The sequence below is a fragment of the Lichenostomus cassidix genome, chromosome 7 (assembly GCF_008360975.1).
Source record: "Lichenostomus cassidix isolate B80296 chromosome 7, HeHo_3.0, whole genome shotgun sequence".
In the NCBI taxonomy this organism is placed as follows: domain Eukaryota; kingdom Metazoa; phylum Chordata; class Aves; order Passeriformes; family Meliphagidae; genus Lichenostomus; species Lichenostomus cassidix.
In genome coordinates this window covers 18444619-18463320 of record NC_139488.1, presented here as the reverse complement: position 1 = coordinate 18463320, position 18702 = coordinate 18444619, and the positions used below count along the sequence as shown (strand labels likewise).

The following is an 18702-nucleotide window of genomic DNA, read 5'->3' as shown; positions in this document are numbered from 1 at the left end:
TTTCTTCTCTGTACAAGATTTTGCTTTCCATATATGAAAATTTTAGGTTGCATTTCTTGTTTTACTCCTGCAAATTGTCAAATCTCCTCTGTTGCTCTTTGGCAGAATGAGATTTTTCTATGTCGTTGCCATATTGCTAGTTTTTAAATCACAAGATGTTTTTAATCTCTCTGCCAGACTTTACTTTTATTTACTTAACTCAAGATCACAGAAGGAGCTTTTTTTGCATCAGCAACCAGGAATTTCTTTTCATGTAGTCTTTAGACTTCTAAAAAAGTGTTGAAACTGGCAGCATTTTCTTTGTGATCTTTGATTGTAGTTTTAGAGCTGTCAGTGTTGCATACAGTCTCCAAGAAAATCAAACAGTCCCTCCTTCTATCTGTATGATTAATGTTAAGATACTCTGAATGGTTAATAAATTCAGAGTTACTGTAATACAAGATTTTCCCATAAGAAGTTGAAATACTCATTAAGCAAATAATTTTCTAAACTCTTGACTTACTGAAGCCTGCAGGGAAGGTGCTGACTGCAGAGAAACTGCAAGCACAGAAGTGATACCATTGAGTAGCATTTTTTTATTGCAGTTTCATAAACTCTGTTTGCTGAGTGTCTTTAGTATATAAGCAGTGGAAATATTCAAGGTTTGGCTCAGCAGGACTCTTGAGTAATGAAATCTAAGATTCCGCTTTTCACAGGTTAGACCATCTAATGCTCAGAATTCCCTTCCAACTTAGATTATCAGAGAAGTCTATTGAAATAAATACTGTCTGTATTTTCAGAGTATTTTAACTGATAAAGAAGAGCTATGAAATTTTATACACAGCAAGTTAAAGTGGTATATGCTATACAAGGATAAGTAATGTTGAGACTTTTAGCAATTATATGTTAATCAATACGTTTTAATACCTTTCCAAAAATACAAAGGACTCAAAATCACTATTTCACATATAAAAGTATGATTACTTGTATCGATAACTTGACTTGCCATTTAAGATACTAAAATGGTGTTAAAATACGTTTCTGGGTGCAATGTTATATAATTTTTTTAAAGCTAGCTAAACATATTTTAAATGTATCCATATATTACTTCTATGTTTATGCCTGGAGCCCAAGATTTGTTTTCATTCAAAGAGTTAAAAATACCTCAAACCAGAACAGCACTTCATTGCTTCTTGCAATGCTGGAGAGAGAAATCGTGGTTGACCACCAAGATTAGGAGAGGTCACCTGTACTCCTTGTGACCTCTTCCTGTTAGGGTTAGACTGGTGTCAGCAATTTTTCATTTATCCGTGACTGAAGAATTTCAGGTGTTGGATCCAGCCTTCTGTATTGTTGCTTTAACTCCTAAGATCACTTATGAGGGAACCTGGCAGATCACTTCAAGGTGGTTAACTTCTCTTACCATTCAGTGCAGCAATCCACATTTACATGCTTCTACTACTTGAAAATTGCTATAAGAACTATAGGTTGAAAAAAATTAAACTTTTAAATAGACATTTTAATACAATTTTACAGTTTATATTTATGGAAATAAATATGTAAATCAGCTAGTCATCCTCCAAACTGAAAGCGTTTTCTTTGTATGATTTTACTGTGTATTTAGTTCTAAGTAATCAAATAATGGACCATCCACAATTAAAATCACATACTGAAGTAATTTACTCTCTGTAAGTTATGCCTGTCATTTGACCTGTTTCTTCCTTATTTCCATCCAGTTCTTGTGTTCCTTATAAACCAGTAACTTTCGAGCATTTCTAGTTCCAGGTGTAATTGGTTTTGGTCAGACCATCTACAGCTGTTAAACAGTTTTTCCTGGTATTTAACCCCTGTTTAGATGAGCATTTGAATGCAATGATATTTCTTATTAACTCCATATATTACATGTGAATTTAACACTCTTAATCTTTTTATAAGTCATGTTCCATTTTCAGTCAGAAAATGACATCATCTCCTGTCTTAAAAGATGCTAGTTTCCAGCTGAATGCCAGCTTTGAAGTGGATTACTGCCTGCTGGAATGGGAATGTTACTGGTGAAATGATTCGTAGCCAGGGACTGCAGGTTGTTGTTTCTCCTTCAGGAAAAAAGGAACTTGTTTTTTTTCATTTTTGCTTACCCAGGCATATGTCACTGGTAGCAGAGAAAAGAAATTACAAAAGAACTCTCTACCACCTAGTGGGAGGGCTAGCTGCTGTCAGTTTTCCTAGCAAAAGAGGCATTCTGGGTCTCGGCATCCTGATTTGCATGCACAGCTGGAAGAGCAGCTCCTTGGCTATCTCCTGCTTTTCCAACAGTTGTGTCTTTTAAAATTTGTACCCTTTTCATATGCATTCCTCCTTGTCTTTGCTGACATTTATGAAATTAGTGCAGTGTATCATTCCCAAATCATGTGTGCGTAGCTTTAATTTTAATAGCTCCACAATCAAAGCATTGAAGTCTATCATTTGTTGCAATACCTTGGAGGACTGTTTCTGTATTGCATAGCAGTAGTTTCATGCTTTTTTTTGGCTGTGCAAACAAACCTTTTGGTTTTTCTGTCAGCCACTTATAGACTAATATAAGAGTCATGTTTTCTTTCCTTATGAGTTTCTGTCTCAGTATCTGGAGTTTTTCCATATATGTGTTGTGTTTGTAAATTGAAGTGAGAAAAAATGATAGTGCTTAGTATGCTTCTTCTGTTTCAACAGGAAGAGCAAGTCCATCCAAATATGTTCCCTTTCTGGAAAGGACATGGCATTTTTACTTTCCCCTACTCTGTCCTGGTATGAATTCTGAGAAATGTGAACTCACCCTTCCCATCCCCAATATGTTCCTTTAATAAAAGCCCACAAGAAGGGATGAAGTACATCTGTTTTTAATCAGGAGTCTGGACAGCTGAGCAAAATCCATTTTCTCTGGCTTTTTTCTTGTGAGTGAGGAAGATAAAGGGAGTGTTCTACAAAATTTTTTACTCCAGTGAATGATGCTAAGATTTCTAGATAGGAAAAGAAAGCACTCATATAGATTTTCTTTCTCATTCTCTCTCCTTCATGTTGAGGAGTCTGAGATAGCAAAGGATTCTTTCAGAGACCACTCTGTGTTCCGTGTTTCTATCAGATGCCCCCAGTTTTTCTTCATTACTTTTCTCCAGTAAAGGGCAGAGGGTACTCAGATCCTCAAGGCAGAAGTGAGCTCAAATTAGAGAGGAGGTACACTGGCCTCTTTCAGAAATTATTGAGGTCTGTACCTGATGTAGGATATTTTATGAAGGATAAGCATTCATTTTCACAGAAGATGCTTTCTCTACTCTGCATTTTTATGCCAAAGTACAGGTTTGTTTTGAAAGAGACTTATTGAAGGAAAAGCTTAATACTTACATTTCCAAGAAAGCTGAGCTGTAAAGGTTCTGCCTTTGAGGAGCTTGGGACAGTGAAGAAGTGTGGGAGGGGAGAGTTGGTGTCATATATGTGGGCAGAGAATATGTTTACAGAAACAACTTCCCTTACATTCCTTATAGCAAAAAGTTTTATATGACACCACATATGTACCAACAAGAGGTATTTTTCAGGATTGTGCCTGAGGTTTGTTTTGTGAAATGATACATATGTCTTGTTGAAAGGGAAATTTAGAATTGTAGACCTAGAAAACTATTTGTAAACATTCAGGTAGTCTTTTTAATTTAAATCATAATTGTCTTGGTTTTAATGGAAGACTGCCATTGATTTTGTTCTACAAATTAGTTTTCAGAAGGTTTGTAGAAATAAAACACACTGATTTCCTTCATATTCCCATGATGAACTAGCGCATACTGATCTACAATTGCTATTTTGTCCACTAATATGAAATCCCTGTCCCTGCTTCCTTGCTGGTATATTTTCAGAAGTTCAGTGAGCACTGCAAATCGCCTGAAGAGTGGAAAATTCCCCTGTCACACAGATGCCCTTATCAGCAGCAACCAGATGGAGCTCTGAGCAGGCACATTATCAATGTTAAATTGCCTTTTCTGAGTAGAGAGGATTAAAGCATTCCTTCAGAAATGGATGGCATAAGCTGCAAACTTAGGGATAGTAATATTCCGAAATGTTGCTATTTTAAAAACATAGGAAAGTATCTTAACAAACACTGCATATCAAAGTGTTTTATTCTTTCAAGCTGATGAAGCTGAAATTCTTAAAAATAATTGGTTTTGAATAAAAGTCATCCTGTAGTTTCTTCTTAAATGGATGTGTGTGGGGGGTGTGTTCTTAGTTTAGATACATTATGTGCCTGAAATTCTAGAACAGATTTTAGTATGTGTTTAGTCACATTATATTGAACCTAACATTGTTTCATTTTTCATTAAAGGACAAAATATTTTTAGAATGAGATGTGCAGTTTGGATTGATTTAGCAAAGCCACACTTCAGAATAATAGAATTACATTCTTGTAATTTTAAAAATTACAAGATAAAAATGTATGGTGACTTACTAAAACAAACTCTTAGAGAATATAACATAAATTGTTTGCTCCAAATCTTGTGAGTAAAAGATAATGCAGTATTGAAACATCAAATTCCAAAATTAAACAAAATTATCAAATTTGGCCTAAACAATTGGTGCCTAAGTATCAGATTACAATAATACTAAGAAAGAAAGCATCAGTGTGACATGCAGAGATTTAGTGACACAACTTCTGTTTCATATTAATGAGCTGTAGTGAATAGTGTTTCATTCAGAATTAACCTCCAAGGCTTTTATTAACTAACTTATCTATAACGGGCAGCGCTTTAATTATAATTTAAACTGTATTCATATTTAGTTGGTGCCATATCCATTGTACTCTCTTGATTGTTTAAAGTGAAACAAAAGCCCTGCCAATAAAGGGAACACTTTTTAGATGTATATGATTGAGTGAAAGTTAGCCAATCTGTGTATTGTCTTTTCAGATTTGCACATAAATTCCCTTATTATTGAGCTGTGTGTGCTTACAGAAAGCCTCAGAATTAACACTCTTTTAATTCTTCTCTCACAACTCAGTACTATGTCAATATAATACTTATGATCGTGTATGACAATGTCTTGATAAAGTTTGTTTTGTTCTGAGCTATACTTTGGCAGTATTTCACACTAAAGATTAGTTCTCAGTATTCTTTTATTTATTGTATGCTGGGAGTTTGTTATGACTCAGTTGTGTCCGTAGAAACTGGAATGATGATGTTCCATTCAACACTGTTATGTTTTTCTTACAGAACAAATTTGGAACTTGAGCTGGTCCATCGAGGAGGAAATTTGTGTTCAGGAGGTGCAAGCACAGCTGGGAAAAGATCATGTTTAAGTAAGTTCCATGTTACTAAATGCAGTATAAATTATTAGAATATTAAATAAAGATGTCTGATTCTTACTGGTGCTTTCTAAATTATGTCAATTTTTTCCTTTTAAAACCTTTTTTTTTCTGCCATAAGGAGTCTTTGCTTTTTGATTTCTGTTAGAGAACTATGAAAACTTATTTGCACAAATTCTTCATTAGAGCTGTTCATGTCCTGTGAATATAATTATTTAGAAATCAATTGTCATATTATCGTAATATTTTTTAATAAGTTCACATTTTTATGAGTAAAACTAGAAGTATTTTAAGGGTGAAGTAGCAAAGCTTTGTTTCACCCTGTTTGTTGCTAGCAGTAGGAAAGAAGTTTGTTTTCTGCATGCTGGTAGTATTGGTATCATACTTTGAAATATGCGGCTACAACATCCCATGTCTTCAATTTGCCTAGTTCTTCCACAGACAGAATTTTGAAAATTTTCTTTCATAGAAATTTCAAATTTTTCTTGTTCTGAAACCTTTAATATTTGTCAAATAAAGCAACTCCCTATCGCCAGAAGTGGTTTTTTTCTAGAAAGAAAATATTTTAAACTTTTTCTGGAATATAAACAGTTACGAGTGGACATTTTCTTTTGTCAGGAAAAGTTGGAAAGCCTGCCAGAATACTGCTGCTACTACTACTAATGCTTATTGAAGTCAAGCCTATGTAGCAATAGCAGCAGATTCCATAGGAAAAAAGCCAGAAAGCTTAGGCCCACCTCTGCCTTTTGCAACACAATTTGTGGGGATCTCTCATCAGTTGAGATGACAAGCTACCAAAGAAATCTCACCAGGTGCTATGCTGTCCACATTCCCTCCAGGACAAAAGCCTTCTTTTACTGCCAGGAAATGTAGTTCAACTAATTTAATTCATGTGATTTTATTTTGGAAAGTGGTTTTAAACTGTACTGCAAATTGTCTTTCTCCACCATCATTACTCTCTTTCTCAGCAGACCCAAGTACCTGAAATGTACATGTGTTAAAAGAACATCTCTAGGTCACTGCGTGCAAATTTGAAGCATTTAATAAACCGAGGCTCTGCAGATAATTTATACTTGGATTACAATGTATTTTTAATTGTATGCTCACCTAGTAAGATGGACACTTTCTCCCTGACTTTTAGCTTCTTACTAATGTGTTACCCATTTCACAGGCATGTATTTGGAAGAATATGATAAGCAAGTTAGGGAGGAGATTACAGCTTAAAATTGAAAAATTTTTGAAAGTGAAAAAATTTATATGATGTCACACATAATGAGAGTGTATACTTGTTTTCACATGGCTTTACTGGTCATAAAATTTCTTGACATTTTAGAGTTTAGAAGAATGTATGCAGGGAAGTGGCCAGTAATCTGCAAGGTCATATTTTTATCTCATTGATCATTTTTCAGAATCAGGGCATCTCAGTTTTTATGTGTGATTTTTTTTTTTTTTTTTTTTTAATAAAAGTGGAATGAAACACATTCATTGTATCTTAAAACACTGTGAAATGTTTGACACCATATCAAAATTTTGTTACACACACCTATTTAAAAGCTAGATAGAGAGATAAATAGATCTAAAAGATAATAGGTTTTCTGGTGGTGCTTCATCACCAACTAATGTCAATAAGTGCTGGAAGATGATGATTTTGCAGAGAGTGGTTGAACCACTGGATTGGTGGGTAGTTTCCTTTGTGGATGTCTCTGTAGCTTCACTTGCTATTTGAGCTACATCAGTTGATACAAAGGGAGAAACTACCTCAAAGTGGTTTTTCTTTCTTTGGGGTTATTTGAAGAAAAAAAAAAAGAAAGGAAAAAAGAAATACCACCAAGCTAAGGCCTGGTAGCTGACACTAGGAGGTTTGTATAGCACATTATTTAATTTTTTTCTTATTCTTACCACACAGTCTCTTTGTCATTCTCTTGCATGAAGAAAGACTCTTACATACTTAGGGCCTGACTTTGAAAGACAGCATACCTTTTGCTGACAGTCTGTGAAAAGATTTGTCAGGAATTTTAATACATGTTTCTCAGGTTTTGAAATGCATGGAACATACTTTAATCACAAGAAGAAATTTCTTTTTTGAGAATTACAAAATTGGAAATGATACATGGAGGAAGAAATTTTTTTCCCTCGTGATTTGATTCAACTGTTTAAGTGTACTTGCACACAGGGGTTTAATCTAAAATTGCTAGAATATTGATTGACAAGCATATTGATGATTTTTAAAAACCTGATAATGTATCTTGATTTTATTTTCTTTTTCTACTTACAATGCATTGTACTTTGTTTACAGCAATATTTATCTGTTCCTTTTTTAAACTGTTGCATAATTTTAAGTGTGTTGTAGTAGTGCTTTTTGCTTCAGCAGTTGCTAGAAGGATTCTAGTCGTATTTCTGATGAAGGGGTATGGACAGCTTCTTACCACAATGCACTTGGTTTTTCACACTTTTGGGTAGAATGGTAAATTTTCTTGTTTACGTCTAAGTCAGTCAGATTGGTATTTTTAATATTTTTCTTGCACTGCAGAAAAATTCAAGGCCTTCCAGCCTTGAAAAGCACTACGTATATGAATGTGTTGTTGCATTAAGCAGCACAGAGACATGAATGTCATCTATTCATTGTTAAAATGTTCACATGCTGTTTGTGTTCTGTATTGGTAGTTCGTAAAATTGTTAATGTAGCAAGCTAGTCATATTTGATCTTCCATTAAAACAGACTTGTTTTTTTAATGTAAGGTAATGGGATTCTCCTAGAACAGACCTGTGCAGTATTTCCATTTATTATTGTTACATTTATGTTTGGACATAAGGGTAAATATGACTAGTGAGAGCAGTGTTATCTTTTTATGTATATAGCAGGGTTTGTTTTCACTAAACCATTATATAATTGTGTGTTTCCTTCATTGTCCCTTCCATATCCTTGCATTTAAGTTATGCAAAAATTGCAGTTCTGTCTATTCATGTTCTGAAGTATATTTTATCATCCTTTGATAGTAATTTATTTTTCCAAGAGTAAGCCTGTTCTTGAAGTTTCATTTAAAATGTACCTTCAGCTTCTTCATTGTCTTACACAGTGAGGAAAGAATGATTTTTAAAATCCATAAGCTATCTAGAACTTGAGTACTGTTCTGTTTAAATCTTACTTGCACAGTATTGAAACTGCTTTTGTTTTTAAATGTCATTCATGTCAGGTTCAGCAGAAGTAATCTAAAACATAACCTGGTTTGGCTTTTTCTGTATGTGTGATACTCAAGGGTTTCTTTTGTGATTAAGCATACCACTCTGTAGTAGTCTTGTAACAACAGTGAAGTTTGGTGATTAGATATTGTGGAAAATAGCATATGTTGTCCCAGGTGAGCTGTTACAGCAGCAAACATCAGGGAAGATGGTGGGAACAAATAGGTCAAGAGCTGTTTTAGTAGATTGCACCATGAGGGCAGCTGCTCTTGGGAAGTAAAATTAAGAATGATTAATGTAGCTCTTAGTGACCAAGTCTGTGTGAGAAGAATGGTGAAGAAAATTTGTCTCCAAAATTGCCATTTTAAGGCTTAAAGTTTTGTATGTGTGTGCAACCAAAAAATGCAAATAGAATCCTATTACTTACTACTTGAAAATCAAGTCCTATTTGAAGAACTACATTACAGTTCTAGAGCCTATGGCCTTGCAAATTCTCTTGGGTTTAGAGAAAATTGTGATATATAGCAACTGTACAGGTCTTATTTCTCTGTTTTATGAAGTGTAATTGATGTGTTTAGCTTCTTGTTTTCACTGTTCTGTATTTATAGAAGAGGGTCAGAACACAGTGTTAAGGCTGAATAGTTATGAATTCTCTGTACAATTTTTCTATAAGGCCTTGAGCAGCCTGGTCTAATGGAAGGGGTCCCTGCCCATGGTGGGGTTTTGGGGGGCTGGGACTAGAGGATTTTTAAGGTCCATTCCAACCCTTAGCATTCTCTGATTCTGTGGCCTCTCTTTAACTTGCGTAGATGTGTTTTTCTTTCGTATTCCTACTCCAGTAATCTTGCAGTAGTTGATGAACAGTTCCACAAAATTTAAAACTTACCTATAAATGAATTTATAGTCTTTCTTGTTTAACTTTTAAATAGTTATTTTCTTTCTTTCTGTCTTTGTTTTGTTTATGTTTTCCTTTTTCACCTTTGTGAGAAGGATAGGATTAAGGTTTTGGGGAAGGATTAAATAGTCTATCCTCTTGTCCTCTGGCTTCAGTTTCTCCTTATCCTTATGCTTCCTGCAAATAGCAGTCTGGCATTGCAGCATCAACTGCATTAATTGGAAAGAACATTATTTACAACAGGACATCAAAAAATTACTAAGGAGTTGTTTAAACTCTTCCTAGATAGAATGTCCAGTACCTTTGTAACTTCTGCAATGGCTCTAAACATTGAGAAATAGTATTGCTCCATGGGAGTTGTTTTTGTGGGTTGGTTGGTTTGTTTTCATGGTGGTTATTTTTTCCTCATTCATTTGAAGCCTTTATTTGGTTATGATGTTAGTATAAGTTTAATTGGTGCTTTTAGTGTTTTTGTGAGCATAGAATCTCATTGTTTCTCTTCATGATCCTTCTGAATCAAATGTTTCAACCATGTTGAAAGTATTGGCTGTCTCCATTTTATCAATATGGGCAGTGATCCTTGGAACTACTTAGTATTGGTCATTCCTGTAGGGAGAAATACTTAATTCTGTTACGATGTGCAAGACTGAGTTGCAACTGTCCCTTTCCTGTAATGGTTGATGTGGATAGGCTTGCAAAGAGTCCTACCCAGCTCTCTGCAGCCACTGAAAATAAAAAGAATAAAAGAAGTTTTCAGGAATGCCTTGCTGCGCTGGATTTCTGTGGTTGTTTGGGCTTCTTGGTGCTGCAGGGTTTGGAGTTTTGGATTTGCTTGCTTGGTTTGGAGGTTTTTTTTCAGTTAGGAGCTGTCAGTCTACAGATCCTTGCTGTCCATTCATGCTAACTTGGAAAAAGCCGTTTTTCTCACCAACAGGTGATCTTAAGTATTTTCTAAAACAGTTGGTATGCAACTACTATCTAGTGTGGGAGAAGCAAAGATAGGTACTGTCAGAATTCTGTTGCTAAAGTTGATTTCAGACCCTGGTGAGTTTGGTGTTGAGGATTATTAGCTGCTTCATCAGCAATTAATACTTGGAAAAGAGACTTGGTAAAAGATTTTGTCAAGACTATCCAGTCTTAATGCCTTAATAGGCTTTTCCTGACCTTCACATTTTTTTTACTGATTCAAGTCTACTGGATTAGTGATGAATGGGAAGATGTTGTCAGCAGGTCTGCAGCTGCTGTTGCTAAGTGGACTGTGTAAATCTCTACCAGGAGAAAAAATATTCCTCAATCTCCTTATTGATAATCAAGTCCTATCTGTATGTATCAAGTGGTTTCTGTTATAATCTATATTCTTCTTGATAGTCCCAGGCAACTTTGGGAGAAGAAGGGGAAGCATCTTTGGCCTGATAAGATCTTCACAGTTGAGACAAGGATGTTTTCAATTCCACTTGCAGTGAACTGCTTTGTCACTGCGTTTTGTAATGTTTTCGTATTGTAAATACGAATACTAATTTACGGAATGTAAAAAGAGAAATCTGGATCAAGACAGAAAATTCCATGACAGCAGTATATGTCCTATAATAAAGAGAGACTGGGGTAGAAACACATTATTGAGACTGTTGCAAGCAGTACAAAGTCAGCTAATTCCTTAGTTTTCTTAGTTTTCGTTATGACAACACATTGCTATTCATTGTGGAATTGGAACTAATAACAGAAAACTTCATCTGATTTGAACTCTGGTAATTTCAGAGTTTACTTTACAGTCAAGAGACTAGGAAAGAAACAAGTAGAAAAAAAGGCAGCACAATTTTAGGATCACTTTGGCAAAGACCAGACCAAGATTACAAGTGAGACCAAAACTTAAATCTGCATGCCACTTTCTGAATCACTCATTTTTGTCAACTGAGCACAGCATTTTTAGAATTTCTACCATTCATCAGTCAAATCACTATCTTTTCATGTCTTGAATTTAGTCTTCTTCTGTACTGTGCTTATCACACTAAACCTGAAAAGGGCTGTGAAACTGCCTTTGTAGACCCTTGCTTTTTGCACTTTGACATAGCAGAGCATTTTTTAAGAGCTTGGTCAACATCTGTAAAATGAGTGTCCTTTAATATTAAAAATAGTAAAGAATGCAGGTGCTGATGCAGTGTGGATATATAGATAAAATACCCATTATCTTTGGGGTTTGTGATAGGAGCAGTATTAGAATGCTTCCTCTTAAAGCTTCAGTCCCAGTGCAAAGAAAGTGTCCTATCCTTTGAGCTGCTCTTTTGAAAGATTCCAATTGAGTTTATTGCTCCTCTCTCACAATATGTTAACTCTGAAAAGTAGAGTTGGTATAGAAAGAGTTGGAAACAATCTACCAAGAACAGCAGTGACAATAACAAAATAACAATAGAGTTATTTTCATCATTTTTAGAAATGTATTGAGGAGTGCTAATATAACTCAAAGCTAATTCTAACTGCTAATCTAGATGATTCTGTAAAGTGTTATTTAACCCTTGTATGTATTCTGTGAAAACAAAGACATCAGTTGAGAGAGTTGTGACAGCAGTGCGTCAGTGTAGGCAATACTCGAGTCATATGAACATGTTTTAAAACAGTAGTAATCTTGCCTGCTCAAATGTCTAAATTTTGGAATCCTGCCAAGCCCCTGGTGACTTGCAGCAATAAGTTATATTGTGCATCCAAATTGTGTGGTTTTTATATTTATTCAGATTACCTGGATGCATAGATAATTATGCATAGATGGATAGATAGATCTGGATGCATAGATAATTAATGTCTCAGATATTACAAAGTTATTAGAAGAGGAGGGTCATACTCAAATTTTTTCATATTTTACTTCTCACGATTTGTTATAAGTAAACCTGTAATTCTTGTTTTATTGTGGCTTCATAATTTCCATTCCCAAATTTTGTTGCTGCTGGTCTTTCTAAAATTAATATTCTTCCTACAAAACTCGGTTAAGCATGAACTTCTGGTGACTCTGAGCTACAACCAGGTCCTGTCTTTCCCCCTTACAAGGGTGGCCTCTCCTGGAGAGAATCAGCTGTGAGATGGACTGTTTTCAGTATTAACAGTATTATAAATTGAACCATGTACTTTGTTCAGTGAGGGGCAGAAAGGTTTGGGGTGTCTGGTGAGGTTATGGCCTTCTTTCCCATTCTTCACAAGCCTGGGCAAGACTGATGTTTGTAGGCCATTGTCATGGCAGTGTTTTGCTGCTACTAGTTTAAGAACAATAATTACGTGTATTTTAAAGGTTCCAAGTATGGTATAACCATGCTTGAGGGGGTTTTTATTATTTTGATGAAATACAAGTATATTTTCAGAGTTTTGAACTTTATCAGCAAAGCAGTGTGTTGCTAAGAATCTCTTGCCAGGAGAAAAGATGACTTATTTTGTCCTCATTGACTGTTTTTATTCAGAAAGCAGGTGGCAGCTATCAATTCCAATGCCATCTACAGTTCCAATTATTTTACAAACCCCAGGAGCTAATTACAGCCCTCAGGCTCTGGCAGTCAGCTGACTTCATCATGCGACTCTTGGCCATTGCATACCTCTGAGTAATTGTCTATTTATGGAAAATAAATTAATAGCTGCTATTTCTACTTTAAAAAGAGGACCTGTGAGTGGGTAGGTTGAGCAAGTGGGTTGTAAAGAGAGGGAGAGAGATCTAGAGAGAAAGATGCAAAGGGAACAGTTGAAAAAATAAGGAGTGGAGGGGAAAGATAGTGTCAGGATACTAAGGGAAAAAGTTAAAATGAAAGGGAGAAAGGAAGCAGGGTCCTAGCAAATTGAACAGGAGAAAAGCAAGACACCAAATAGTAAGATGTAGCATGACAGGAAGAAAAAAGTAAGCAAAATTGTGGGAAAATATATTTTAATTATTTCAGTATAAATCTATGAAGATAAAAAAAGATTAATTGAAAAAGAAGTCAGAATCCCTAATAGGTGTTGATTTTATTTGTGTTGATCATATGATTCAGAGATAAATGAAAACAGTTCATTTTAATATAAAATGCTGCAGTAAACCTTCATGAGTAATTATGTATCCTCTGAAAAGTTGTACAAGTGTTTTGCAAATTATATTTTTGATAGAGTGGAAGTACAGAAGGTTTTGAAATAATAAATATTAGCAACTTTCACCTGCAGGTTGTATGGACAAATCTCTGACATTATCAAGACTGTTGCTACTTTTAGTGTTATTGACATGTAGTCAGAAGTTCATTGGTTTGGAGTTTTTTGTCCAAAAGTTACCTACAAAATAACCATATGAAGGCAGAAGGAATAATAAACCTTTTAAAGATGAAGAGCTGAAATGATCCTGCCATAGACCAGAACTTGTAGCAATTTTAGGTTAAATTTCAAATACGTTGTGCACAGAACTTAACTGTGAGAGAGAGTAATAAAAGCTAAAAGTGTATCAGTTAAAAATGCATCAGTCTGTGTTAAGAAGAAGTATTTAGGAAATCACAGCTTCTGGTATAAACTGGAGGGGCAAGTGAAGTGGGCATGGGACCGTGGCAACATAACAGCATATAAAAGAGGATTTTTTAGGAATGCCTGTGATTAAGTACATGGAGCACTAAAACAATGGAGATCTGGTCAAAGCGTTCTAAACAGCCTTTCTCTGTTTCAGAGAGGAACATTTTTCCATATATATGCATTTGTTCACTGCCTTCAATTGAAATCTTACTTTTCTTCAAATCCTTTTTAGGAAAATAAATAAATACTTGATAAAAATACACTTTTTAGGGTACCAGCTTATTTGGAATGAGATGGACTTTTCAGAATCTTGTAAAATACATGATGGCAATTTAATGTAAAATAGTTCATATCACTGTCTATAATACTCAGCAATCTGTCTTCTTCACCTTTCAGATCAGCTGTTTCACGTGTTGGCCATGCACATGCGCCTCTACAGTATAGACTCTGCATACAATCCCTGGAGAAAACTAACCCAGCCGTTGCAGGATAAAAATTCAGAGCAAGTATTTTAATTTACCCAATATCAGTTTTATCTGGTGAAAGAAACATCCTTACAGAGGGACTTTGGGTAACTTTCTGCCTTAGTTTAAATTCTCTGTGAGGTATGCTGATGGACTTAACATCTAAAAATTGTATGTATGAATTTGTAAAAATAAATTTTCTGATTTCTTTTACATAAAAATCTGACAAATACCAGTTTTGAGCTAAAGTTTAAATACACCTCTTGCAAGCTTAAGCACATGCAAATTGAGTAGTATTGGATAAGTGGATAGGGCACTGCCGTTCTTGATACGGATGCTCAGCAAAATTTACATTGAGATAAGTTGATAAATAGTGTATTGAAAGTTGAGTAATGATTAATACCTGTAAATAGGCCTAGTATATGTGAGAAATAATTATATTTTAAGCTATAAATTTTCATCAGGATATCAAGTTATTTTCATCAAGTAATTTTCATTATTTTAAGCAAGTTACTTACTTGAGTTTGCTTTTAAAACATTAATCTTGCATACACAGCTGTACAAGAATTAACAGTATTAACAATATAATAAATTGAACCATGTACTTTGTTCTGCAAGGACTCATCTCCTTACTTGACTTAAGACCCATCACTTTTCAGATTCTACCTTGATGATGAGAAGAAAGGTTTCTTGCCTAAAAGCAGATTATGATACTTTTCCTCATAAGGGGAAAACAGGTTTTTTTCTCTTAGCACCTTAAGCATCTTCCTCATGCTAAGCTCTACACTTTGTAGCTTGCAATAACATCAAAAGACTGTTCTTCTAGCGTCTAACCAGCTGTGTGTTTGTCAGTTTTTCTAGGAGCTTGACATAGAAAGCGTCATGCAGTTTCAAAAACTGATCTACTATAGTGATGCCACAACCCTAATTGCAAACTAGGGAAAACTATTAAAGCAATTATTCTCATTTCTAGTTTAAGATTTTATTGTTTGTCCTCTTGGACTCAGGCTTCTTTTTGCAATGAATAGTAGATTATTGGAGTAATTAAACTGTATTAACAGATTAGTTGATAAACCATTAGCAGAACAAAGCATCAAGCATTTTATAACCTGAAAACCTATGCTGTTCAGCATGCATTCAGACTGCTTTGGGGATCTGTTTCCATGTGATTCTGATTGAGATCTGACCTAGATTGAGCAGTGGGACAAGGTTAATAAATTTGGTGTATGGTTGGCTGAGTTCTGTGAGGCAAAATTAAGATCACATGGCCAGAATGGCTGTGGGACTGATCGTGCACTTCGCATTTTGGCATTTGAAGAGCTTGCTGGCTTTGGAAGCAGCTGGTAACAGAGAGGGCTTACTGACCTGGTGGAATTCACCATGCATTGGTCATGTCAAGGCTGGAGTGCAGCAAGTTAGATTTCATTAGGCAATATTTTGAATCACTTAGAAATGAATGGTACTGTAGACTGTAACAGCTTGCTTTGCAGAAAGCGTTGAATGCTGGGAATGCATTTGAGCAGTTCTCGCATTTTCTGCACTATTGAAAACTCACAGGTTTTCAATATTTCTTTGTAGAGTTGATGATACTGGTTTGGCACAAAGTCCTAAATGGCTTGTAGGAAGCTACAACTGAGATAGCATCCGTTTTGCCATGATGTAATTTACCGTTGAGATGCACAGATGGTATCGAGCTGGAATATTTTTGCCCACTCCTTGGAATGTTCTTCCTACCTTGGTCTGCATGCACCAGAACACTACAAAGGAGGCAATTGGAGGACATGTATTTAATGTACAAATTAAAGCATAAAATGAGTATCTGTAATTATATTGCAGAAATTTGAAGTGGTAGTTTCACTTGAAGATGGCATTCATAGGATTGGTGTGTATGATCTGACTGCACACTTCTTAGAGTCATATGGCCTTTTGAGAAATACAGAATAGCAAATTTTTTCAGGCACAGGAAAGAGTGCTCAGAGCAATTAGAAGGTGACATACTGCTGAAAACTGAAGAAGCTTAAGAGGATGGTGAAGAAATAATCACTGCAGATTTTAGATGTGAATGACATTCTGCCACTTTGAAGTTAACCAAGTCATCTAAATCATCAGCCTGACCTGCACATGAGACTTCAAGGCAAGACTTGTAGGAAGAAAATGTCAGTGAGAGGAAAAGATTTATACTGTCAGACTGTATTACTGTGATTCCAAACAATTTAACTTGAGGGAAGTCACAGAAGCAAAATAGCTTCTGTCCAAAATGCCATCTTTTTCTATTTAATTTTCGCTTTAAATCATTATTTCAGTAGAAGGCAGTTTTCCAGAGAAGCTAGTTTAATCTTCATTTATTTAAAAGGATCTTATTCAAAACGAAAAGGAAAAAACCCCACATGCAAAAATCTGTGGAATGCAAGTGCCATTACATTGTCTTCTCGCCCTCATTTAATTATAGCTATTTTATTTAAAAACACATAAATATTTACAAGTAAAAGCTACTCAGATGTAGAACCCTCAATTTTTATCTTAGTTTTCCACAATTCAGCTGTCATTGTTCATAAAGAATGCCTTAGATTTCCTATGTCTGGGAGAAGTGATCAAAGTAACTTGTAAAGAGTCTCACAGAATTGCTTCACTGTACTTCCCAAAACTACCGGTTTTGTCCATTGTCTTCTACAATTGTAATTAGATCTCCTTGTAGCTGAAAATGGCAACTGAAAGGAAACACAGGAAGAAACTCATGCAGCAACAGCAAGATCAAGTAGAAATAAGGAAATCTTGACCAAGAAGATACCCTACCAGAAAGAGCCTAATAAATGTGAGCTGTTTGGAAGATGAGGGGGGAAAAGAAAAAGCTAAGTCTGGTGAACTGTGAATAGTTTAGTGGATTATTTCTCCTGTGCAGTTTCTGTTGCAAAATTCAGTGTATGCTTGGTCCCACAGGCTGTACTTAAGCAAATTGTTCTTCTAGGGACAGATCTGGTTTCAATGGTGATCAAATAAACAATTATTGTGGTACAAAAGGGGAATAATAGCTTCTGGCAGGGGGCAAAGAGCAGCTGGAGGCAATAATTACTAAACCCAGATGTGAATTTAATGGACTAGTCCAAATAGCCACAGTTTCAGGAGCAACAAACATGACATAGAAGGATATAAATTTTTTAAAATATAAATTTCTACAAAGGCTGAAATTTTTGTGGCTGTTTTGACAGACAGAATATGTCAGCAAAGAATGAATTGGTAAAATATTAAGATCTTTGCAGTAGAAGCACTTTGAGGGAGGAACTGCATGATAAACTGAAATGCTGGCTTCGTTTTACTACAGTGTTTTGCTGATGTTTCATTCTAAGCTGATCGCTTCAGAGATTGTTTATAGTGTCGTACTGGGGCAACAAACTGCAACTGAGGGATAGGATTGAGCAGCTGTGTGTAGGAACATCTTAAGTCATATCCATCACAGAAACCATTGTGAAAGGGGGAAAAAACCCACAGGTTTTATGAAGATACTCTTGAGACAGAGAGTAGGGTGGTGGCATAGTGGGCTTTAGTTAAGGTTTATGCAAGAGGTGGTCTATACATACTTGTGCTGTAACAGGACTTATGTGATGTGTTCCATACAAACAAAATCCTGCCTGAAACAGCTGTCTTTTGGGACACATGTTCTAATGACTAGGTTTTGACAGTAGTGCCAGCTTTGGGAGTATTTGCTCTTGGCTGTTTCCTCCTTCCCCTGCGTTATAGCTCACCATCTTCTTTGGCTGTGATGATGTAACTTGGGCAGGCTGCATCAAGTCATGCAGTGAATCCACGTTTTAGAAAGGTTAAATTGAGTGAATTTGGGAACAGGTGACGAGGGACCGAGGGGGGCACAGTGGTAGAAGAGAATGGGAGATGCCCATGTCAGTACTGTCAGTGAATGTATAATGAGAAACTGACCTGCTGTAAAATCTGCTGTGACACAATGAAGAGCAAATGTGAAATTTTTATTATATCCTAAGGTGCAGCCAGAATAAATAGTAGGATTCTGCTTTCTTGCAGTGAACATCAGAAGCTGTATTGTTTGACCTTTCTGCCAGCTGGGATTTGTGGGCTTTGCTTCTTATCCTACAAATTCTGAAGAAAATATAAGTTTACTCTAGTTGATGAAGTCTTTGTTTAGGTGTACCCATATCCCTGTGTCTCAGATTTTCATGTCTGACAGTTCAAAGAGGTGTGAGGCTCAAAACTTTTACTTTACTTATTGAATTTCTGCCTTTATAATCAGTTGGAGTTAGCATCAACTGAGAACTTTTAAGTGTCTCTGGTTAAGAGAAGAGGGAATGGGGAACATAAATATAAGGAACTACCATAAGCAAAATGCTGCTTATTTCACA

General features: G+C 35.6%; 1 protein-coding gene across 4 annotated transcripts in view; it reads left to right on the top strand.

Annotated features, from left to right (window-relative positions):
• UBR3 (ubiquitin protein ligase E3 component n-recognin 3) overlaps positions 1-18702 on the top strand; it is a 103092-nt gene that overhangs the window by 64226 nt on the left and 20164 nt on the right. For 3 of the 4 annotated variants that reach the window (XM_085066496.1, XM_085066499.1, XM_085066497.1), the window contains 2 exons: positions 5205-5290; positions 14268-14939. In XM_085066496.1, coding sequence (XP_084922622.1) covers positions 5205-5290; positions 14268-14386 — 205 coding nt within the window. In that variant the 3' untranslated portion in view covers positions 14387-14939. Of the gene's footprint in view, positions 1-5204; positions 5291-14267; positions 14940-18702 lie in introns of those variants that run through there. The other variant, XM_085066500.1, reaches the window with a different exon arrangement.